The sequence below is a fragment of the Electrona antarctica genome, assembly GCF_951216825.1.
Source record: "Electrona antarctica genome assembly, chromosome: 2".
NCBI classification, from domain to species: Eukaryota; Metazoa; Chordata; class Actinopteri; order Myctophiformes; family Myctophidae; genus Electrona; species Electrona antarctica.
This window is the reverse complement of record NC_136807.1, coordinates 31,149,018-31,175,173: the sequence shown is the minus strand read 5'-3', so window position 1 is coordinate 31,175,173 and position 26,156 is coordinate 31,149,018. Positions and strand designations below refer to the sequence as shown.

Below are 26,156 nucleotides of genomic sequence, written 5' to 3'. Positions count from 1 at the left end.
GAAGCACACATAAATAGAGAATATTCACATAATATTCAAACTTTTATTGCCAAAGCCAACTTACAGTTGATTTGGCCGGAAGGACGTGTGCTCAGAGATAACAAGATCAAGAAAAAAGCTGAAGTAATGTCTGCAAGATAAGAGGGTGTCTCCTAACTTCTTCAATGGGTCACTCTGGACAGTACGTCCTCTCCTCCCTTTACAACAGTTGTTCCTCAACCTGTGGGTCGGTGCCCCCATGAGCACTCCCAGATAACAGTGAAGTGACAATTTAAGGACTTTGAAGACCTTTTTAATACCTACAAAAATGTTGAAGAAAGAAAAGAAAAAACTCCATTACTGCATCAAAAGTAATCAACAAAATATATTACTACACCAAAAACAGCCTGAAAAGGTTGAGAACCATTGCCTTACAAGTGTGTAACTGTAATGTAACCTTTTTATTATAGAGCCGATTTCATATTTGTTGTGTAAAGGAATTGTTAATCTAGCCGGAGGGGCATTAAAGTAAAAAGCTACTTTAGGCTTAAACCTCTCTTAATACTGTAAATAAACTAGATTATTGACTTGACTTACATACAACGTTTAGTTAATCAGTCCCAAAAGGGATATGGTGATTTGTTTTTATGTACACTGTACTGTACATACCGTACTAACTGGTTACCTTCTCTATCCCTATCACACAATGTGTAATATATGAATAATATCCATACAGTTCCTTTACCGCCTACCTGACCTGTACATCAGCATGCATAGAACAGTCGTTTAGGAGGATCAATAGTGTGCATTACAGTACATGTCTCAGAAGCTGTGTGTTATAATTACCTCTCCATTCCCACACTGTCGGCCAACCAGTGGTTTTCAACCCTTTTCATATCAACGCCCATTATTTATTCAGCATTTGAGCCCACCATTTGATGAGATTTAGCCTCTCAGACCCAAGCCAAGACTTGGAATATTGGATAGGATTTTCTTTGTCCACAATTCCATGCTGTATTCATGTGGTAACATAGGAGAGATAACAGGCAATGTTGATCAAAATAACAATCTTCTACCTAATTATACTACTCTAATTGTGTAGACTTCTTAGGTAATTCTTCTGGTAATGTTTAACAATAATTTAACTTGAGAATGTAAAATGGAACTAAATGGGCCCCTAGAGGGTCTATTTGGTTTCATTTTACACTCTCAAGAGTTAAAGATCTGTAGGGTCCATTTGGTTACCAACTCTTCCATCATTTAGCTGGGGACCACCTGGGACCCCCTCAAGAACCACTGGTGTTCCCCGGACCACTGGTTGAGAACCACTGCTTTATGCAGTCTGCACTAGAGCCTGACCCATGCCAGGGTGTTGGGTCCATTGCCAATCCCCATTTCGGAGAGTCCCTAACCTAGTGGTTCTCTAACATTGTTGGCCTCACTACCCCCTTTCCCTGATGTCGGTGTCCAAGTACGCCTTAGCCGATTCACTCAGCGTGAATTTTCATTACGTTTCACTCCATTATTCAGTCTGTAAGCCCTCTCAGTCTAGACGAGATGGGGCATGGTCAAAGATCGGGAATCTGGGAATATTCGCCTATATAATGGCATGCCCAGAATAGGGACGGCAAGTTGAAACTGTAATTGGAATTCGGGAATCAGGTTGAATATTTACTGATACTGACGTATAAAAGTCAAATAATAGCCGATAATCAGCCAGACTGATATATCGGTCAAGCTCTACCTCGGCATGCATTGGATTGCTCTTTACTTTGACCTTTATAACAGACTGAAGGATTCTCCAAATCCAAGCAATATGTAAAGGAATGCAGTGGAATGAAATGGAAATTGAATTTCTGTATACTTGCTTTTTGTTGTTTGGACAGGTGTTTTTGGATTTAAAGCCAGAGAAACCATGCAGTACTCCAACACAACCTATATCCTACCTTCAACACAAAACACAGTTTTCTCTTTTGGTTATGCAAAGGTTTGACTTGGACATCATTCAGTTTGTGACTTTTCTTTATACTTATTGTCACGAAAATGGCAAAAGGAAAATTGCTGTGCACCTTCATGCTCCCCAGGGCCCAAGAGTTTTGTGTTTTGTGTGTTAACTGTTTGTTAACCCATTTTGTTTAAAGCATTATGTTACACTTTAGCTATTGAAAAATAGCTGATCTACGAGCTCATATGAGCTTGTAGCTTGTGGCTAGTGAATTATGGTGTGTGTGATATGAAATGTGAGCTTTAATCAGATTCCATCATAAGTGCTTTTGGAGAGAAATGAGACTGAGTCACTTTCAGTAGTATAGAGCACTGTAGAGGGGAGTTGTGTCTGTGACTGTGCCCAGGTGATGGTCGTTGATGCTCATTAATACATAATACACAAGGAAGGCAATTATGTTTCTGCACTGTCAAATAGATCTACATCTATCCTAAGATGCCATCAAAGAAAGCATTTTTTATATGTTAACTCAAGCTAGGTTCTAAACAAGAAATCATGTTTACAGTTGTTGCACAGAAATTAAGTAATTTTACAGAAATGAGACAGACTCCATGCAGTCACTTTCAGTAGTAGAGTTCTGTAGTGTAGAGGGGGGCTGTGTCTGTGCCCAGGTGATGGTCGTTGATGCTCATTAATACATCAAGGAAGCAATTATGTTTCTGCACTGTCAAAAGTAATGCTACTTCTTTTGCAATGTAGTTAAATAAAAAATGTGAAAAAAGCTTGTGGGAGGAGATACATTATATAAAATAGAAAAATGGAAATTTTTCTGCAAAATATTCTTTGTTTAAAATATCGTGAAAAATCGTATCGTGAACCTCATATCGTGATATGAATCGTTTCGTGAGTTGAGTGAATCGTTACATGCCTAATTCAGTGAGGCTGCATTTTGCGTCCCAAAACGCAGATTATTGATAATGGACCAATCCGTGGACCTTTCTGGGCGTCCCATGGACACACTACTGTACTCAGTACTGTACTGTAATAATAATCCACCTTAAAAAAAAAATCGTGGTAAAAAATAATCCACAGACTATCATTTTCACTATCATCCGACGTTATAAACAATACAATCCACGTAGGAATCGTTGTAGATTGTAGAAACACGATAGTATAATAATAACATGGGCACCGCCATCTTGCGCAGCAGTCACAGACACAGACAGGCAGCGCTTAGCAGAGATCTTTAGAGAGAGAGAGCGGTCACGTGACCCATGCAGCCCCCCTCCGCGGAGACCCCCGCACGCCGAAAAGTGTTTTTCCGAGCTTGTAGATCTGCACATTTTGGCTAAAACGACAAATAAGAGAGACTTCAATTGAGCTGTGCATAAATGAACCGTACACTTTATTTAGCTCACTAGTATTTAATTTACTTATTTTATTTTACTTTATTTATTTTGGTGCTATTTAATTTATTTACTTTATGTTTGCATACTTTGCACTGCTGTTTGCATAACTCTTGTTTAACTCGTGTTTATTTCTTTCAGATACATTTTCTACATGAATATAACCACATCATAACCATATAAGATGAAATGGGAGTTTACAACTCCTAACGTCGTTGAAGTGGGACCAATATGTCCATGGGACCCATCTAAAAGACCAGCCCTGGGTCCCGGGACCCATTACATTGAAAACCTAATGTTAGAATATGGAGATAAGAGGTTTCTGCCCGACATCAACAATTATATTCTGCCGCTAATAATAATCTCTAATTTAACTAATGGGACTTTTAGTCTCTTAGTCTGTTTTTTACTTGGCATGTATGCACAGGGCTGCATGGAGGAGCCAAGACAGAGATGAAGTAGCTTACAGTATCATCTGTTCCCATCAATAAGTTGACAAGCGTACTGATGAGTGACAGAGTCACTTTATCAACCCCTTAGAGGTCCACTTGTTCCTCCGCTCTGCTCCATTCCGGCCCGCTCTGCTCCGCTCGCCCCCAAATAACGTATTGACTACTGTCTGTGACACAGTCAGATGAGTAGGTGGTGAGATATGATCAGTGGGATGGATGAGGCAGGCAGGCAGAGTGGCTTTCTCTGAGACCGGGGCAATCCCACAACTGGCAGTGTAGTGGTGGAATGTAACGGATGCATGAATTAATTAATATAGGTTCTATAGATGTTGTAACAGAGTATTTCTACACTGTGTTACTGCTACTTTGACTTACAACCAATTAAAACCGGAAAGTATTTTAGATTTTAGCGTTGGCTATTCAAAAATAGCTGCAGATGGCATCTGGTGCCAATTGGTATTGTATTTTATCGTTTTCATCGTTGATTATTAGTCACCTTTACAACGAGGTACAGCTTGTACCTCGTTGGCAATCGTGGAATTGGGATTGCCAGGCAATCGTGGAATGAGCAACATAGCTAAGCTTGTGGTTAGTGCTGCCAAAAAAAAGACAAAATGGCAAATGTTGGTATTCACCCTTGCTTTGAGTTGCTTAGTGGAATGGATGATGGCACTCTCCCAACAGTAATAAGGAAAAAACAGAACACACTGGCCAATTTTACATTTGATTAATTTCTTAGGGAACTCAGTAGCGTGTGGAAGATCCATATACAGCTCCATACGCAGACACAACAGCTTGGCACCTCCTCATGCTGGTCACCAATGGGATGTCATCTGTGGGATGACATCCCATTCCTCAACCAGGATGTGTTGCAAGTCAGCCAAACGTGGTTCTTTTGGTCACTCTAGCATGCACACGCACACCCAAGCTGATCCCACAAGTTTTCAATTGGATTGAGGTCTGGACGGCAGACCTCTCCACTCCCAAATTCTGGAGCTACTCTGTGATGATCCTGGCTCTGTAGGGGGCGAGTGTTGTCATCCTGGAGGATGGCTTTAGGTTAGGTCCCAGATTCTGAAGATATGGAATCGCCACCGCCTCCAGAATTTTTTTTAGCAGTGCAGTACAGAAAGCATTTCTCTTAGATATAAGACATAAGTGCATTTCCCAGGTTTTTTTTTCTCAGATCTTAATTTAATGATGATTGGGAGACAAACACTGGACTACATGTTGTCAGTAAGACAGCCCTCCCCCTATCCACAAGGAGGATATTGGAGGAGAAAGCAATATTGGGAATTGTAGTCCAGGAAGGAAGTGAGCACAGTGTCCATGACATCATGGACACACATAAAAACCCCAGGAAAGTGTTTCTTGTCTCCCAAACATAATTAAAATGAGATCTGGTTGCAAAAGGGGTGAAGTGTCCCTTTAACTCTTAAACTGATTATCTCCTTTCCTCCACAGTATGTGGCTGCTGCTAGTTGAAATTGCCCTTTTTGACCGATTTTTTTTTACAGAATTTACAGAATATTCTCTGTTGTGTCTTTGTGAACACGAATCTTCAAATATCTTCAAAGAAACCTTGGAATGTCTGCTTTCATGAAAAAATAAACTGAGTTGATAAAATGTTTCGTTTTGTAGTTGTAAGTTGTTTTTACTGTTTCTGGGATTCATTCAGAGATATTTGCATTTAAAGTTTTAAGACACATAAAGCTCCATAATGAAGTGGTTGCACCTCTTCATTAATGACGTCATAACATGATGTCAGCTCATATCATGTTGCATAAAAAGGCTCTTCCGGTTACGGTGACAACAGTTTCAAGATGGATAAGCGCCTAACATACCGTCGTAGGTTGTCCTACAACACCGCATCAAACAAAACCAGGGTGTCCCGCACACCTGGTAACCGCATTGTGTACCTGTACACTAAGAAGGTGGGCAAGGCTCCCAAGTCAGGATGTGGCATCTGCCCAGGAAGACTGTGTGGAATCCCTGCTGTAAGACCTCAGGTCCTGACGAGGCTGAGCAAGACCGAGAAGCACGTCAGCAGGGCCTACGGAGGATCTATGTGTGCAAACTCTGTGCGCGACAGGATCAAGCGTGCCTTCTTGATCGAGGAGCAGAAGATTGTGGTCAAGGTGCTCAAGGCACAGGCACAGAGCCAGAAATCTAAATAAAAGATGTCCACGTTGTTCACAAAAAAAAGTTTCATAAAAAAAGCAATAAAAAGATCATTCTTACCGGAGAAGCTTCAGATCATCCTGGGATAAAACTCATGATCCAGCGGCGTCAGTCACCCATAGACCCCAGGCTGCTGCTGCTGTTGCTGCGGCCTCCTAATCCACAGTCCACAGCCAATGCTCTAAACAGTAATGCTCTAAAACAGTTTATTTGGAGGGGCTGTTTTTCAGAGCGTGTCTCGGTGACACCGGTGTTGTAGTGCAATACCAACTTCAAAGGCGTTATGACAAGTTGCGCCACTCTTAACGCAGGTTGCGTTAGAGTTGATCTAACGAAATCAATAAAAAACGCTGAAAACAACTTTTGGCGTGGAAGTCAGTAGGGATGTGTAAATGTCTTTTAGATGAGGACCACCTGGAACCCCCTCAAGGACCACTGGTGGTCCCTGGTCCAGTGTTGAGCCAATTGATCACCGTAGCAACCCCAGCCTAGGCCTGATTAGGTGTATTCCCAACACCTGCTAAATCTTGATTGGAGTCAATCCCCACTCACACTCCTCAAGTCATGCAGCTACACAGACACCCCAGGCACACTTTGGTAGGACTATAGCCTTGTCCTGTTTGGATGACAATATTGCCTTAACAACAGATAATATTTTCAATTAAAAAAAAAAAAAAAACGATTATCGATTATTAATTTTAATAATCGATTTCGGGTCCTATTAACGATTATTGATAATTGATAATCGATTAATTTGACCCATCCCTAGAAGTCAGACAACGGTTCTCGAGCCTTCCATGACTTTTCACGTGAAAGTCTGGGTTAAGATCTGTAACAATGGGTGTAAAATTAATAAATATAGTTTTCTCCTTATTACTGTGGGAGAGTGCAATCATCCAATCCACTAAGCAACTCAAAGCAAGGGTGAATACCAACCATTTGACCAATACAGTAAAATACAGTGCAGACATATCAAGACAGTCAATAATAAAACAACAGGCAATTAAAGCAAATTAATATAAAATAGAAAGTTGCAGGATTATGAGGGGATTCAAAATCTTGTGAATATAAAAAAAGTTTTAAGTTGTGATTTAAAAGACTCAACGGAGGGATCAGACCTAACGGGGGAGGGGAATGTTGTTCCACAGTGTAGGCTGTGTCAGCAAAGGGCGCGGTCGCCCCTGAGCCTCTTTTTTTTTTGGTGGAATGTTTAAGAGACCCCTGTCTGCTGACCTGAGGGGTCCTGATGGAGGGGGGACAGGATAGGCGGTCGGTGATGTAGGAGGGGGATAGCTCATTTAGGGCTTTGTGTACAAAAAGGAGGGTTTTGAAATGGATTCTGTACCGGACCAGCAGCCAGTGGAGAGAGGCCAGGACAGGGGTGATGTGATCTCTCCTCCTGGTGCCGGTCAGGAGTCTGGCCGCGACATTTTGTAACAGTTGGAGACGGGACAGGTTTGATTTTGGAAATGGAGCGGAGGTGAAAGAAACTGGATTTGACTATAGATGCGCATGCATAAAGTGAATGGCAAATCGAGTGGCAAAGTGAGTGACAAAGTGAATTTAATGTTGTTTAAAGTCATTTGATACAATCAAATAGGACTTTTCAGTTTGGATGTATGGGCTATGAAGGCCAGAAAGTAGTTTTTTGACACTCAGTAGGCATTCCCTAATAACTTCTGGGTATGATGTTGACGCGCATACCCTCTATTGCAATGACTATTGACCATAGTCAACCCACGCCTCCATATATGGAGGCCTGGGTGACTAACTAACGGACGGATGGGAGATGCAGGTTTTCATAGTAAATGCGACCTACAGTCGCAAACATATACTGTATAAAATACAATTCCAATTGGTAAAGGGGAGAAATAATCGACCAATGTTAAGTTGGTCAAACTTATAAGTTATTTTATTTACACAATTCTCGGGGTGTCCACGGCCTAATACATATCATTTTGGGGTGCCTTGTCGCACGGAAATTTTTGAGAACCACTGATTTAGAAGACGCTTGTAGAATCTGCCTCAGGTCTTAATGAGTGAGTTAAAATCTGATTTCTTCTTTCCGCCACGGTTTTCTGATTCGGAGAGAGAGTGGGGGTGCAACTCCCACGAGCCGGTACCGGGGTGGACAGCCGGCAAGGTCTTGGCCCAGAAGCTCCCCCAGAGCTGGATAATTAGACAGCCCTCATCAGAACCATAGGAGCAATGCATCGAGGAGTGCAGCTCTGCTCATTAGATCTTCTTAGCCAGACGCATTCCTCCCTGTAATTAGTTGCTGATTAATACAGATAATTTGGGTTTCAGTAATATGGGCATGTCGACAGCAGGCGGCTAGAGCAAGATGAATGTCCTTCATTTATGCAATGGTCTGTAACCACTTAAGCCCAATATATACTCGAGTCCCTCGACGAGTGTATCGAAGATAGCCAATCTACAAGCTCACTGACAGCGCGTCACATCACGGCGCGTTGGTGAGCTTGTGGATTGATTGAATACTGTATTAGACAGAAATGTAAACAGCACGAGGTACAGTCAGACATTTGAGCTGAATTGATAATAGAATAAAGTCCTGGGGACTTTCCAATGTGGTCCTATGATCTGTTGTTTTGTGCTAATTCATTTTAAGATTGGGAGGAGCGCTAGCCCTATTTTTGAGCTAAGCTTTGAGGGTTTATGTAAATACAATCATTGAAGACAAAAGTGTGTAAACCCAAACATGTGTAAACAAAAATATTGAAGACAAAGGTGAGGACGCAAATTGTGATTGGCCAGAATGAGATGATGTATGATGATAAGAGCGCCCCTCACTTCACACAGGTGTGATTTATTTTGTATTTTTCCAAAATTGGAGCACCAGGTTGAAAGGTAGAAACAGTCACTTCAAAGGCTTGACACGCTCAATTAAAAAGGATGTCTGTCTTTGACCTCTAGCTGTCTGGTCAGATTCCTATAGTAACACAGAACTTCAAAACATGAACGGCAATCACAAGTTGAGCTCCCAAGAGAGTGTGTGTGTCTGTGTCTGTGGGTCTGTCTGAGTACGACCTATTGACCCCTGCAGCTGACTGGGGTTGCGTTCCAGAAAGGAGGGGTCATTACGACCCTCATGCTCAAGTCAACAACTGTGCTTGACTCTAAAGGCTCACTTCACATTATGGTGTGATGTTTGAGTGGTGCTAGCCACTCCTATAGACAGCTATGTGTGTCCCTGTCCCTGTCTCCGTGTCTGTCTGTCCGTCCGAGTATGGAAATAGCGTTTGTTGACCACCAAGTGTCACTGTTGTGCAGCCTCTCTCTCTCGATTATGATTATTTAAAAAATAGCTGATCTACAAGCTTTGTTTTTGTACGCCACTGTTGTACAATGAAGTATAATACAGGGTTAAGTGGTTAAGAAGACGAATGGATTAAGAATAGTTTTGTGTCAATTTGTTGATATATGGGTTAATTGCCCAGCCCTAGTGGGTTTTGTACATCATAGAGATGGAACTTAATATGAAATAGACCAAAGAGAATGGGCAGCTTTATAACACTTAATGCTGTTGCTTAGGATAAGCTGTCGGTGTGAGTGAGCTGTATAGCTGAACAAGGGTTCGAGCCATTGATCATTTGGTGACACGGCTGTGAATGGAAGCAAGAGGCACAAAATTGGAAAAAAGCGCAGCTCGCGTTTTCCATTAAAAGTTTTGTAAATTTTTGGTTCCGATTCATTCTTTTTCATTACTGTTGTGAGGGATTTTGTTTGCTCACTAAGGCTTGAAACATTTGCTGCCAAGTGCCAACGTTGCTGCTTGAACTCTGAATGGTGCTGCCAAAATAAATCCACAAGCTGTTAAGTTGCTTTTTGAGCTCAATTTGCGGTTCATGTGTTTGTATTGGAGACTAATCTTGGTTTAGCATCAATAAGTTTTTCTTTACTCAACATCTTACCCTAAAATCCCGGGTCAATTTAACTGACCCTTACGGGTCAATTTGGTTACATTTACACATACTGACTAAAGGCCAAGCTCCTTCAACAAAACAGCCTTAAAGTCAACCGCACCAATGCAACTCCATGGAATTGCTATTGGGGATAATGGTTGAAATAGTTGCATGTTGCAAGGAGATGCATGGCAAATCATTGGTGTGGAGTGGGCTTTAGAGTTACAAATGGATAAATAACGCTGATGGTTTTTGCGGAGTAAAAAATAATTTAGCACAAACCATCCAATCAATGCCTCAAGTCTGAATTATAGATTGAAAGGTAGATGGACATAACCTTATAAATACTCAGTAGGGAAGGATGCAGCTATTGATTATTTTCTTAGTGATTATTCTATAAATGGCTTTTTCAGTACGCTTGTTTCTGTATCAATCAATTGATGAATCACTTAAGCCCCGTTTCATACTTTGTCACACAACAGTGTCCTGCAAAAAACTATGAAAATAGCAGATCTACAAGCTCACAACACGTCACACTGTAATGTGTTGAACAGTAGATTTTCACTGTTATTTTTCTTTTCCTTTTTTAAGTTCTTCATCTACAGTATTACATATGCTACCAATTTACAATTTCAGTGCTTTCTACATAAAGTGCTATCTAAATTACATAAGTTGAGCCTTTGCATACGCCTGTAAGGTCGTCGAGGCTAGGGGATCGATTATTATTCGATTATTATAATGATCGATTTTCACTTAGTTGGATAACTTGGATTAACAGATGCACATAAGTGCTAAAAGTGATGCCTAGAAAGCTGTCACACCATGATTTCCAAGGAATATGGCAATGTTGAATATGGCAAAACACACACACACACACACACACACACACACACACACACACACACACTTGGGAAAACGAATCAGCAGTCACGCACCTTAGACAAGCAGTAATTACGCAAATAATTTCCCTCCCACATCCACGGAGAAAGGACATAGTACCATGCATTTATTTATTTATAAATGTATGTATACACGTCTTCCTTATTATCTCAGCACTCAGCCTTTCCTCTGGTAAGCATAATGAGTCTGTTAATGCACTGAAGTGCTGGGAGACTTCTAGCCTTAACCCCACTACATATTGTACAAAAACAAACAATGAGTGTATAATTGTAATTACTAGTCTGTGTGGAGCAGGTCGGCCTTGACACAAGAAGCAACCTAAAGAAAAGACACCTTATTAGTTCTCATGGAGGGGGGAACGTTTTCTAAGCCAAGAGACATTAAACGCTCAAACAATCTAATGGACTTTGTGAGATTTGTATCATTGTGTTGGCTAGATCACTGATGTGTCCTTGACAGGGTTCCAGACTCCAGTGTGCGTCCCCAGATACAGTTCTTTGGTTCCATTTGTACACTAGTGACTAGTGTACAAATAGTGTACTAGTACTAGTGACTAGTCTCTTAAAATTAAATACACTGAGGACTTGGATTCTACAGTACTTCTCTTACTCTGCATGTTTACCTGCTGTGCTGCCTCTGGTGACTGATCAACAAAGATCAAACTGGGGGGTGCTTGAAATGAAAAAGTCTGAGAACCACTGGCCTAGATGACGCTGTCAGTCAGTAACATGAAGTCCAGTTGTAGATTGAGAGCAGTGCAGAGAGACACTATGAGGCCAGCAGCAGCACTATGTTCTGCAGTAGGCTCAGGTTGCACTGACCGTTGCAGAACGGCAGGCATCAGGATAAACTCTGCCTCAGCGGTTGTGACCCTGTGGCAGCCTGGCAGGGTGTGCCGTGTTCTTCACTCTGCTTCCTGCTTCCCGACAGGAAGTCGACTCTCCTCTCTGATACTGTCTGCTTGTTGACCAGCGGCAGAGGTCACAGGAAACACGTGACATGACAACACATACCATGACATGACATAACGCATAACACGTGACATAAGTCATAACATAATCTATGTCTCAGTCTCTGTATATCTGTATGTACATGTATGTCTGTGTGTAATCCACGTAACTCAAATTTGACACGCGCGTTCCACACCACAGCAGGGGGTGCAGTGCCCGGTGTCGAGTCAGTCGGACCCACGGTTGTCCAGAACCGCCACAAAAAGGCCTCTGCCCGGGCCTGGACTGGGCCCCTGCCCAGCGTCCATATATGGAGCTAGCCTGTTCTGACCTCACAATCCATATTTGGGCATGCCTGACACAGAACGCCACAAGCTGGCTACATATACTCCATATTTGGGCATGCCTGACACATAACTCTGTGATCCAACTTGCATCATTCCAAGTAGGCCAGTGCCCAACGGGCACCGCCATAGAGGCCCCACGGGCACCTCTCTAGTAATAGATAATACCAGTAAGACGCCCTGAGGGGATGCATGCATCCGCCCGCTATGGGACGTCTTTTGCTAGGTCCGTATCGGATAATCGGACCCCAACGTATACTGTGAACGCTGATGGTGGCACAAGTTAACTTCATTTACGCTAACAGCTAGCAGCAATAAAAGAGTTAATACGGCTTATTAGGCATTTTGTATTGTGAAAATTACTTCAGAATATAATCGACAAATAATGTGTACAGGGTTTGATGAGGTCAGATCAACATATGGAATGTCAGAACAGGTCAGCTCCATATATGGAGATCAAATGGTGGCAGCGGGGGCAGTGTCTCGAGTGTACAGGGTTTGATGATGGCCTAGGTAGGGCCGGCCGGCCGGGCCTTAATTTCCGGGCCTGTAGGCCCTGTTGAGAACTTTGGGGCAGGCCTGTCTAGAGTTTGAATAGACAGGTATCAGTCAAAAGGGAGACATAGAAGCGGAAGGACGGGTGGGGTAGATCATCAACATATGGAATGTCAGAACAGGTCAGCTCCATATGTAGATCTAAGAGTTTGAGGTTTGAGGTCAGATGTAGAGTTGCTGGTCGGCTCCATATATGCAGATCTAGGTGATGATCCAGTCTTCTCCATGTATGGCTATCCAGGGTTTGATGAGGTCAGTGTTGTGATCTTCATATATGGAGACGGGCGTGACCATATATGGAGGCGTGACACAAGGCGTGACACTGACGGGAAATGCAGGTTTTCATAGTAAACTGCGACCTACAGTCGCAATAAAGCCGTTGAAAGCAACAGCAAAAAAAACACACATTGGGTATACACAGTGCAGCAGGGTTTACAAAGCACCTGGCTGTGCCCCCATTGCAAAACGGCAACAGCAAATAAAACAATATCTCATCGATTTACAGCGCTCTTATCTCTTCTAGAGAGGGGGAGAACTTGGATTGAGTTGAACGAGGAATGTTGAAATGATGCACTATCTAGGTCCAATTCTTCATGTGCTTGTGCTCGTGTGTGTCTTATTCAGTTTAAAGTGGCTCACAGGAGCCATTACGCTAGGGATAAGCTCCGTATAGATACAGCTTTTTGATACACTCGGTACTGTTCTTGGAATGTCTGTGCCTGCGTGTCCCGTGGTGGGCAGATGAACAGATTCTAGGCCGACTTGGTTGTCCTGTGGTGGACAGATTTAACAGATTCATAGACGCATACAAAACAGAAAAAGTACAAAAACCACGGCACTCCATCTTTAAAGTAATGGTACCACGATCAGGTGTGCAGATCGTAGTGAAGATGAATGAACACTGTACACTCAAGAAACTGACCCCGCTGCCACCCTTAGATCTCCATATATGGAGCTGACCTGTTATGACATTCATTCACCTCATCAAACCCTGTAAACTCAAGACACGCTTCATATATGACTGTAGAAAGGAATACCAGCACTCACGTTATATCCTTTAGGATTCTTGTTTTTATTCGATTTCCCCCAGCAGACAACAGCAGACAACAACAACAGAATGGACGTTTCGGCCCAGAGGCCTTCTGGGCCAAAACGTCCATTCTGTTGTTGTTGTTGTTGTCTGCTGGGGGAAATTGAATAAAAACAAGAATCCTAAAGGATATAGAGCGTCGCGGTCCCGCCTCCTACCCTGGCCCAGGAAATGAAACCCAATGCATTATTCTCATAGACATTTCGTAAAGTATTTATTTAAAGACGGTTACGCCGCGGACAAAGCCAACTCGAGTCGTGACAACTCATGACAACACAAACAATATTTTGGACCAAACAAATAATTAGAAAGAAGAAAAAAACGGCAGGTTACAACACTTTTTTTGTTGTTTTTCTTCTTTGTAATTATTTGTTTGGTCCAAAATATTGTTTGTGTTGTCATGAGTTGTCACGACTCGAGTTGGCTTTGTCCGCGGCGTAACCGTCTTTAAATAAATACTTTACGAAATGTCTATGAGAATAATGCATTGGGTTTCATTTCCTGGGCCAGGGTAGGAGGCGGGACTGCGACGCTCTATAACGTGAGTGCTGGTATTCCTTTCTACAGTTGTATCTTCCAGAACCGTGCACCCTCTCAACTGAGTGCTTTCTTCTTCACGCTTCATATAAGACCAGAAGAAACGCGTTAGGCCTACTTGTTCCAGGTAGCTGGAGTTGCCACTTGGTTTAACTTTATATCTCTGCTTTATATCTAAGCTGCAGAAAATCTGAAGTGATAAACTCCTCCGATAAATGTTGTGTAGACACCTTTAACACATTCTGTCCTGTTAAACTAGGCAGGATCGTGAGGCCAGTTCCAGTCAATTGCGCAAAATACCAAAGTAGAAGAAGAGATCCTGGGCAACCTAGGAAAATTAAAGAGGAATGTTCACGGGGGCGTGGCCAGGTCTCCTGCGGGAGGATTGCACATGCTCAGTGTAAACAGGATGATGGAGTGTTCCAGTGTAAATAATGAGATCCAGAACAGTCAGATCAGTCACCCTTCCCTTTTCAAATGTTTTATATCATCCACAGAACTTCCATGTTCCTTTATCATTTCACAAAAACAAAAGTTTAACACATGTAGGCTACTACAATCAAAGCGAGCATCAAAAGAACATGGAAAATCCACAAAAGAAAAATATACAAAAACATTAACATTTAGTAAATGTACGTGTCCTTTATCTTTCAGTCTGTTATAATAATAATAATACATTTTATTTATAAGGCGCCTTTCAGGGCACTCAAGGTCGCCGTACAGGTTAAAAACAGTTGATACAAAAACACAGTTAAAAGCAAAACAAAACTAGGGCACAGCTTGCAGCAGAGGTCAGCCATATGCCTGCCTAAACAGGTGGGTTTTGAGGTGAGTTTGGAATATGGTGATAGTCTATATGTTTCTGATGTCAGGGGGGAGGGAGTTCCAGAGGTGAAGGCTCTTGACCCCATGGTGGAGAGACGGGCTGGGAGGACTTTCAGGGTGATGGAGGAGGCAGACCTAAGAGACCGGGTGGGAATGTTGACGTGGACAAGGTCAGACAGGTATGGGGGGCGAGGTTATGAATGACCTTGAATGTATGGAGAAGGATCTTGAAGTCGATACGGTATTTGATGGGGAGCCAGTTTATAAACACATTTTATTTTAAAGTTATGAAATTGATATACTTTTTAAAATAAAAACAAAATCAACATTTTACTATTCTCTTTTTTTTATATCCTTTTTATTATTTCAGTTCAGGGTCAGCAACTCTCATGCACCTCTAACACCATCATCGCAGTTCCTGTTTACACTGCACATGTGCAAACCTCCCACAGGAGACCGGGCCACGCCCCCGTGCACATTCCTCTTAAATGTTCCTAGTGGGCAACCAAGGACTGTCTAGTGCTCCAGTTTGGTCTCTATCCTTTATATACTCTATGGTGTTCTCTCCTCTGCGTCATCAGACAAAAAATCTGATTACATTGACACAATGATGACGATTCAGTCCTCAAAATTTGAGTACACAATTACTCAAATTATTACTAGATATTAGATGACTTATATTTAATTTATAATGATGATCATTCTTTCATTTTAATCTCTCTTCCAACTGGCACCTCCTGGTGCCTGCTCTTAGATCCGTAACACACACACAAACACACACACAGTCACACACAGTCACACACACACACACACACACACACACACACACACACACACACACACACACACACACACACACACACACACACACACACACACACACACACACACACACACACACACACACACACACACACAGAGAGAGAGAGAGAGACTGGATGACAGTGCAGAGAGGAGAGTGAGATTAGTTTCCAGGAAACAGCTGGGTTGAAGTGGTGCTCCACGGAGGGAACCACCGTGCCTGTTCCTGTACACAGATACCTCCGGTGGGACCTGGCATTTCATGCATTATTAACAACCTGCTTGTGGAATGCACCTGAACCCTGGCTGGCAGTGCTGGGCTGATGGCAACACTAGTTCTACATTCCATTTCCCAGTGGGAACCCTTTTAACACTTATACCGCCATTGGCCGAGATCTACGTAAATTAAAGCGATTTTTTTTTATAAAACCCTCAACGCCATTAACGTAGATTAATGGCAATAGCGCTTTCGATCGATCAAGCCATAATGCTACTTCCGTTAGCATCGGGTTGCTAGCTGTTGTTGTCATAACACTGGGTCGCCCATCTTAGATCGTCGGCACCATAAACACCCATTCTATCTGTTTCTTTCAATCGCCTGTATCTCCTATTCCTTGTCCCAGATGGCATTTTTGGTCAAAACAAGGTTTATTTGACGGCACAGAGCCGACGATGTGAAGCCTTCCAGTGCACAGGGTTAGCTCCGTCTGATAGACAGGACCTAAACACGTACAACTTCCTACTTTATGATGAGTTCCGGAAGTCTGGAAATGTGGCTTTTCCCCCCGGAAGTTCACACGGGTGTGATTTTTTTTTAAAATGTTTTAGTTAATGCATATTCCAACGAGGTTGTCTTTGAATGCTCAATAGGCTAGCTGGATTTATTTAATTTCAAATGTACACATTTGGGAAACAAAACCTCTTCTAATGGTGTCTGTCTATACGATGTTGGAGAGCTGTTGATGCCAAAACCTCAGTCACAAAAGAAGAAAGAATACAGACTTTTAAAGAGCAATGAAAAATCTGGGGAATAGTTAGCGGAATCAATATCTCGAATGCCTTTCGATTTAAAACGGTGGTTCCCAAAGTGGGGTGCAGGGGGTCCCAAGTATTTTAACCACTTTACCCATTTATATAATGACTATTCAAAAATAGTAGATATTCACGCTTACAGCTTCTGTGAATTCAGCTATGGGCCCGGCTCACCTCCAGAATGACTGCTGTCAAGTACTAGCACTGTATGTTCGATATGATTGATGCAATTGCCTCTTTGAAGCACTCAATTGTTGTCTTTGCACTTCACTTAGGACCATTTTTACCCTGTCGTTATTTTATTGACGAGTGTTCATGACATTTACTTTGATCTTGCACTTTTGTGCGTTCACTCTGGATAAAAGGCCATTTTAGACGGAGAGCGACTGTGTGTGTGTGTGTGTGTGTGTGTGTGTGTGTGTGTGTGTGTGTGTGTGTGTGTGTGTGTGTGTGTGTGTGTGTGTGTGTGTGTGTGTGTGTGTGTGTGTGTGTGTGACAAATGGGGCAATGTAATGCACATTGTAAATAAAGGCGCTATATAAATGCACCATTTAATTAAATGTACACGTGTTGCATTTATTGTATAATGTTGTGGAGACAGTTTCACAGCAATGAGAAAGAAGCAGCAGCTGTAGTAAAGTCACTGTGAATCTGATAACGGAGAAGATGACAGTGAAAAGTCAGTCTGCATGCTTTTGCAATAATGAACACTGGCTCAAGTGTAGAATAATTGTCATTTGACGAGTCCAGCGCCCTTGGCACAGCACGTGAAGGGCGATGGTGTTGCATTTTAGAGTGATTGAGTTCCACATGAATACCGATGGTCTATGATAAGCCACTCTGTGTTACATGTCATTCCTGCGTAGAGCGTTCAATGTCTTTCCGTAGACTGCTCTCCTCCCGAGGAGGCCAGGGTTTATAAATAGGACAATGGTTAGTGTCCACAGAGAACGCCTTTTGAGTTGGCGATGGCAGTCTTCCATATATTCCTATATGTTAAAGACATGCTGGTGCGCTCCTCTTCCCAGCGCCACTTCACCCTGTGCACTTCACCCTGCGCACTTCACCCTGCGCACTTCCCCCTGCGGACTTCACGCTGGCAACAGTTCAACTTTTGAAAAGGAGCGTCGGTCATGCTCCTGATTGTGTGTACCGCCCGACGTTGAATCGTTAAGGCAATGATGAGAAGTCCATGTTTATGTTCAGAATCAGTGTTGTTACTTCCATAATACACACTGGGCATACATGGGAGCAAAATACCGTTCTCTCATGTGCTAATAAGAAAGACTACAGGACGTTTGAGCAATAGACCATATTCCCATGGCGGCCATGTTGGCACTTTGCATTGAAAAAGCAGGGTGGCAACGGAGTGGCATTTCATTAGCTTAATGGCAAGATGGCCGCCATGTGAATATGGTCTGGTGGACAGGTTCAAACAGTGCGGGCATCACCCTGCATGTGAGCGCTATGGACATGATATCTAAAGCACTCCTCAGCTCAAAAGGCATTCTCTGTGGACAGTATCTTACAATAACTGCAAGGAATCACACTCCGTAATTCAGTTCGTAATCCAGTTATCTCGAGAACCGTTCAACCAACCGACCTCGAACTCGGTGCACGCGTCACCATGCCCGGCATCGAGTCGGGCGGATAGATGGAACTGCCAAAAAAGCTCTGGTCATTGCCCAAATAAGCCAATTGATTGCCATGGCAACCCCCGTCTGAGCTTTATTTGGCAAATTCCATAAACCTGTCGAATTCCCCACACCTGCCATTCGATTACCAAGTCAGTCATGTTGCACTCTTGGGGCACTCCACACATTCCCCACAGGCATTTACTAATTACCATTGCACAAAGACTTTCCAGAACCACTCAAGTGTTCACGACAGTGAGCGTTATTGGTCACTAAGGGTCTCTGTTAGCACAGGAGAGTGGTCCAGGGTCCTGACTGCTGTTTGTCACTGTCGGCTGACGTTGTGTTGATGTTGTGTAGTTGTGTTGAGGAGCTGTCCAGGGTCCTGACTGCGGTCTCAGACCTCTTTAGCTCCAGGGTGTCGTTGGGTCTGCACATAGATCGGATGGGTGGCGGCTTCAATTATTGGCATTTTCCGCATCAACAATAGATGTGTGGATTATGGCGTGGTCAGCCCTGTTCTCTCAGAGAACCATTGGTACGGCGATCGATAACCTTAGTAATTGCCATTGGCGTAGTGCTGCCGTGTTGTGAGTGAGTGGATCTCATGCTACCAGTGCAGCATACGGAAAGCTGATTTGCACTTGTGTGTCGAAAATAGCCGATCTACAAGCTCAGAACATGCCACACTGCGACGCATTCTGAGCTTGTAGATCGGCTATTTTGGATGCATGACGACGCCAACACACAACCAAGTATAACCGAGGCTTAAAGGGTTATTTTACTTTTCAGATTTAGGTGAAATATGGATCAAATCTGATGGAGTAATATATATATATATATATATATATATATATATATATATTTTGGCGCTTATAAGCTTATGGCGCTATAATGCATGGCAAAAGTTTTTCCTTCCCCTCTAGGGAGTGCGTATACAAAGTTTGACGGAGATCGGTGCAGTAACAGGTAAAAACACAAATCCGCCTGTTATAGCACCACCATGTCCCTGATTTAAAAACGTATACAACACTCTTCGTGATTATTCGATCAATCAAAAAGTAATTGATAGAATAATCAGTGTTGAAAATAATGCATAGTTACAGCCCTACTTTCTTGAGTTCTGTTATGGAGGACTGCCGTGGGGACTGGTAATCATTTTCTGTGTCCAACGGTGGAGCCTGGCTTTGCACTGGCACATGCCAGCACCACATGCCAGCTGCCAGACCCTGTTTTACAGGAGCGCTGCCAGCTTCTCTGCTTTATGAAAGAGCTATCGGTGACGGAGGATGAAAGAACCTCTCAAACATCCACAGCAGGATTTTGTTTATGGTGGCGTTTCAAGTATGTTTGTGCTCTTTTTATTTATTTATTTCATTATTTCTTGCTGACATAGTGTATCTATAGGACTGGAGCAGCTGTTGAGCTGATCTGTCGACTTCCTTTAAAAGCAAGTCGACAGAAGAGCATGAGGTGGAAACATAATATCCTGGAACGTCGTATACTAAAAGAAGGACGGATGAGAAGCGCCTGACAGCAGGCAGTGCTGTGATGTGAGGAGTAGGATAAAGGCGCTACAACATAAGTCCTAACACTATGTACCTGAGCTAGTGTTCGGGGTGTGCTTTTGCCCTGCTCTGGGCTAGAGCAGGGGTTCTCAACCTTTTTGGCCGGGGACCCCCGGAAATGCTTTGGCCATGTCTCCTGACCCAAAGCGTGACCCCCCCCCCCCCCCCCCCCCCTGCCAATACAAACTGACTTAAAAAATAACCTTAATAATAGAGAAAATATATCAGTCTATATATAGTCTATATTAGTCTGAAACCAGATTTAATCATTAAGGAAAGTTTATGCATGTACTAAGTGTACTATGTAAACACTTCATTTCCATTTTCCAGCCATTCAGTTGCAAAAAAATAATTTTAATAATTTGGGGACCCCCCAAAATTATTTGGCGACCCCCCGAGGGGTCGCGACCCACGGGTTGAGAACCCCTGGGCTAGAGGGGTGTGGAGCCCAGGCCTCCTGACCTGGGGCTATGCTGTAAGGCTGTTTGTATGCTTGATTCTGACCTAGAGTACAGCAGCAGCAGTGGGAGGGAACACACAGACAGGAATTAATTGGCACAAAGACAAAATTGGGGAGGAAAAAGGGGGAAAACATAATTGGCTGCTCTAAAAATGTAAGCATTAGAATGTTGGAAAAAAGCGCAGTGGTCGAAATTACCCTCAAGAAGCGAACTTCTTAATGATCGTTATCACCTCAGGCCAATTATTATTATTAAAACTTTTGAAGTTACAGTTGGAGTTGGGATCCTAACGATTGTAACGATTCTGGTTCCTTAACGATTCCCTTAAAGGCAGAGTATCACGTTGGCATCTACTTTGTCTCAGTTTAATTATGACAAAGTTCTGGAAATATTAGCCAATGCAACTATACAGCCTTTTCAGTGCTTTGTGAAGTAGTTGTTGGCTAGTGGCCAGTACTCAGAGAAATCCCTCCCACCGCGTCGGAGAGGGACGATCCAAAACACTGTCATGGTGAGTATCTACCCTACGTCATCCCATAGAAACGCCCAGTGCTCAGTGGTGTTCTCTGGGTGTAACTAGTGAGATGACCTGGTCTTAACATGGAGGTTTTATTTTTTCTCTATATCCATCCACCTCCCTATTTTTGTGTTCTGTCTGGCTGGACCAACAGTGACACTACATTTGTTTAATAGTTATCAGGACAGGTAGACTATAGCCTATATATATGTTTTATATATTTTCTTAATGAAATAAGAGTTGGCAAAAGAAAAATGTACGCCCTGTGCAGCACTGTCTGCAGTGACAGTTTTATTCACGACACGGCGACAGTCGAGGGCAGCGCCGGCACAATGTGTGATGGATGAGATGATTTATTCTGTCTGCTGCTTGACGAAAAGCAGAAACGATACCATAGTAGCATTTTCTCCCCTCATGATAGTTTAATGTTCTCATTGTTCTGTATCCACCAAAGACCCAGTTCTTTAGGTCACTTCTTTGAGTACTGATCGTTGCAGTGGCATATGCCGTGACATGAGCATGCCGTGAATGGGTAACACATTTGAGTTTGAGCCACGGTCCTCCATGGGGATCCCCACAGCCACGGGAACTATCGCGGACCCCCCCCCCCCCGCGGAGCTCTGCGGGGACCCCCGCACGCCGAAAAGTGTTTTTCCGAGCTTGTTGATCTGCGCATTTTGGCTAAAAACGGCCAGTCTAATGACAAGAGCTGTGCATAAATGGAAATGCACAGGCATAGGGCACACTTTATTTAGAACCTATTTACATCACATACATCATTACATGATAATAATCAATATAAGTGTTATGTTGAATTGTTGATTTTCCTGATTCTCTGAACATCAGTTGATATACACCCTAATAACACCGTCTCACCCAGAATATATTGACTGAGGCATCGTTTGAAAATGGAGGACCCTGATGTAAACCAAGTCTTAGTGCTTTTTCTGTTTTTTGTATTGACCTGTACCTTCTAACTGTACCAAATACCATTCTGTGAATAATATTTTCAATCAATCAATCAATGACCTGTGACCTGAACATTGTCCATAGCAAAGGTGCATTGTGAAAGCTGAGCTGTGTTCACAGCTTGACGTCATCAAAATTGTGAAATTGCACCATCTAGTGGCTACCATACTTTGGAAGGTGACAGGTGTTAAGCTTATAACTGAAACTGTGCTTAAGTCTTATTTTTTCGAAATCTTTTTACCAGCTGATACGAAGTATCGGGCTGGTCTATATTAGGATGGGAAACTTGCAACACGAGATCGACATGAGATCATTCTGCTGAGTGTTGCCAAGTCTGCATATTTCCAGCCAGGTCTGCATATTCCATTCCAGCCTGCATATTTCCAGCCTAACGTGGAGGCTGCTTCGCTTATTTCTGTCACGACAGCTGGCAACACTGGCAACCATACTGCCGAGTACTTCTTGCTGAGTGTTGCCAAGTCTGCATATTTCACAAGCCCACAAAAAAGACCTTTCAACACACTACTTACACACACTCCAACTCGCTTATCATTCGCGGACCTGGCAACACTGCCTCCCCTCGCGCCATTGGCTCAGACGCACACGCACACACTCTCACACGCCTGGAAGCCACCGCCCACTGTGATCTCTCCTCAGGAGAAGAGAAACAGCGGAGGAGGAGGAGGAGGAATTGTCGCCTCACGATTTTGCTTATTCCTTCTAAATCTCTGTATATAAAATATAGCTAACTCATCGAAACTCTTAGTTACATCAATATTGTTCTTCGCCAATAGTTGGATTGTGCCAAAGTATTACGCTTCTAGAGTTCGCATTGGCCAATTCCATTGCCACGCACATTCACAGCCATTTCACATCGCGGTGGTTTGACCCAGAGCCAACTCATAGAGTTACGACATTGAGGGGGCAGAAACCGAGCGCTCGAGCGCTGTTCATGCAGGCTGCTGAACTGAACAGTTTCGGGAGACAAACACAGCAGTTACTTATGCACCATGCTAATGCCTGCTAAAGCTAATAGTGTATGTAGTTATGTAGCAGAATCCAGTTAAGTGAACATTTCGTGAAGATTCTTGTAAACCATGTTTTTTCTGTTCTATGGACCCTAGAGGACACAAAAAAAACGGTTTACATTTTTTTCCCCCGCCCTAACAATATTTTATCACCATGGCAATACATGGCAATGTGTAGCAATATTTTGTGTCTGTCTGTATTTCTGTCGACATCATATCTCCAAATCTGCCAGGCCGATTTACACCAAATTTGGTACAGGAGTGTATGATATGCTGTAGAAGACCCCCAAAAAAGATCACCACGATCGGCCCATAGGTGGCGCTATAGCAACAAATTCAAAAGGCAAATTCATGACTATTCACAAACTACTTGTCCAATTCCAATGAACATTACTGGGTTCATGCACCAAGGGCTTCTGCACAAGCCATGCAAATGTGATCATAATACACTTACAATACAATAATCATAATATACATATAGATGGCGCTCCAGTAAACCATTTAAGAAGTAAATGCATGAGCTTCAAAAATTACCAGAATGATTTTCATGAAATTCATTGCTAGGCAAACAAATGATGAAGACACTGCTTTTAAAAGTGCACAAAGCAATATTTATTTATATAATCAACAATAACTTAAAGCTTCACCATGATTGAGTGTGTTAATCTGTGAAATCAGTTGTCAAATTGTGGAGGTTACGGAGTACGCAATCCCAACAAAAGGAACAAGGTCACTGGAGGATGTACCCAAGACTGTGACCCCACTGCTATCAAGTTGGATAAAAGGTGCTCCTAAGCCTCAGAACAGTCCGCAATATCCGAACTTCAAACTGGGAATGAATAAGGAGGAGCTCAAAAGACCTGCAACTGATGATCTAGCTTGGCTGTTGGTCCGCCACTCCCATCGCACTGATGCCACACCATCAGATGACACAGCTGAGTCGCATGATGGCACTTATGTGCAACCACAGCCTGTGCCTGTCTGGACCGCATATAATTCACTTATTTGTGTGTCAGCTCACCCTGAATCTGTGACACTTGATCGAGTGCATGCACTGCCCCTCATAAATGCACCAGCCCATGAATGGACGACCCTTACTATACTACAGCATTGACTCAGCTCTATAATCTCAACAAGTTGATGATGGAAGGCAGTCAGGATGTTGAGCCTATACTTGTGTGGTTAGACATGGACTTGTACAAAAGGGTTAGAAAACTGAACTTCCTTGATCAACAGTTCCAATCCAATATCATAGCAAGTCCAGGTGCCTTCCATGTTGTCCTGTGTGCTGTACGATGTCTCGGAGAAACCCTTGAAGGGAGCGGTCTGGATGAAGCTTGGGTTGAATCCGGTCTATACAGCACTGTCACAGTTGTACAAATACTGAATGGCAAGCGCCACAACAGAGCATTGGAAGCTCACCAGATCACACTCCAAGTTCTATTTGACCTATGGATTGAAGCCTTCTTTGAACAGCAGCCAACGCTACACCTGAATTTGACGTTTGCACTCGAAGATCTGAGAAAAGCATGTGAAAATGGGCTAGGTGTCCCTGAAGCACATGGCAGACTGGTAGACATCGTATGTGATCTGAAGCTGATGGAAACACTGGACCAATTTGACATTGAGAATGAGAAGTACCCGATGTACAAATGGGCTCGTATATATATGAGACAGGTCAACAATCTCCTCCAGTTCATACGAGGTACTCGTGATCGGAACTGGCCCTTGCACCTAGCCTCATTGGAGCAGATGTGTATTTACTTTTTTGCCTACAATAGACACTACTACGCCCAGAACATACCCGACTACATCGCACACATGCATCACCTGGAACATAGCCATCCCTCAGTATGGCAAGATCTCAAGAGTGGTGATTTTGTCGTCAGTACCAACCCTGTTCCTTTCACATCCATTGGACCTGATCACGCTCAAGAACATGTGAACAAGATTCATAAAGGAGAAGGTGCCATTTCTGGCTTAACCACTGATCCTCGGGGTCTGCTGAAATACTGTCTGAGTACCCCAGTACTAGCAAGACTGGCTGGTGAAACTGAGCGCCTACTTAACATAGCTGATGCCAACCCAAAGAAGCATCACCAACACTCGGCAACTAGAAATGCACGACAGGAGAAATCTGTGAAACAACTCAAGGATGTGTTGACCAGCGCAAACCCCTTCTGTCCTCCAGAAAACGATGATGAAGCTGAAATTAAGTTAGTCAACTTTGTTTCCAAACAAATAATGACAACAGCAGTGCAGAGCCATGTCTTGGACATTGAGTTACGAGGGAGCAGAGCACTTGAAACTTTTGTGAATGAGAGGGTCAGAGGGGAAAAGAACATGTGGGACAAAATGACGAAGCTGAAGTATCTGACCTGGAAAGATGGATGCAAAACTATCAAGCTTAAGGCATCATCTGAAATAGTCAGCTTGAAAGCAACAAACTCCTTGTTTGTTCGCTTGCTTCTCGTTGCCAAGTCCTCAAGAGAACTGGACCTGCAGAACATTGTGGGAACACACGAATTTGCTGATCACAATGCCAGCTTAATGAAGTCTGATGGTTCTCTGTTGCAGACTACAGCCAAGTCTGCCCTCATCCATGAATTGGAAGGAGTGGTTTCAGAGATGGAATCTAATGAAGAATCTATAGACATGCAGAGTAGCCCATCTGCAGAAGTGTTGACCAGTATCTTGATTGACGGCATGGCTGTCGTGCAGGAGATGGTTGTTCGGAAAGGTGAAATAAAATGTTGCAGAGATCTTGCAGAATGTTTCACTCGGAGTGTTGACATAAAGGCGCAAGGCTACACAGATCTATACTTGCTATTTGACAACTATACAGTGACAAACTCCATGAAGGACAGAACAAGACATCTCCGTACAGCAGGAAGAGCACAAGAAAAGGGGTATAAAATAGAGGATAACACACCAGTCAAAGACTTCAAGGCTTTCCTCGGAAGCAAGGAAACCAAGGCCAACCTCGTCCTCTACCTTGCACAAAAAGCTGTTGATCTTTGCAAGCTACCAATCACAACACACAATTTACAATTTACAAT

The 26,156-nt window shown here is 43.0% G+C and overlaps 2 protein-coding genes across 3 annotated transcripts in view; both read left to right on the top strand.

Moving 5' to 3' along the window:
• The window catches only part of iqsec1a (IQ motif and Sec7 domain ArfGEF 1a), a gene marked incomplete at its 5' end in the record, with an annotated part of 216,824 nt that overhangs the window by 17,729 nt on the left and 172,939 nt on the right, over positions 1-26,156 (top strand). The gene's annotated exons all lie outside the window — the stretch shown is intronic.
• Positions 5,595-5,959, top strand: LOC306917432 (large ribosomal subunit protein eL34-like; the record flags this gene model as incomplete). The annotated part of the gene is made up of 1 exon (XM_079495652.1): positions 5,595-5,959. Exon 1 carries the CDS (start codon positions 5,606-5,608, stop codon positions 5,957-5,959), a length of 354 nt encoding a protein of 117 aa, XP_079351778.1. The 5' UTR covers positions 5,595-5,605.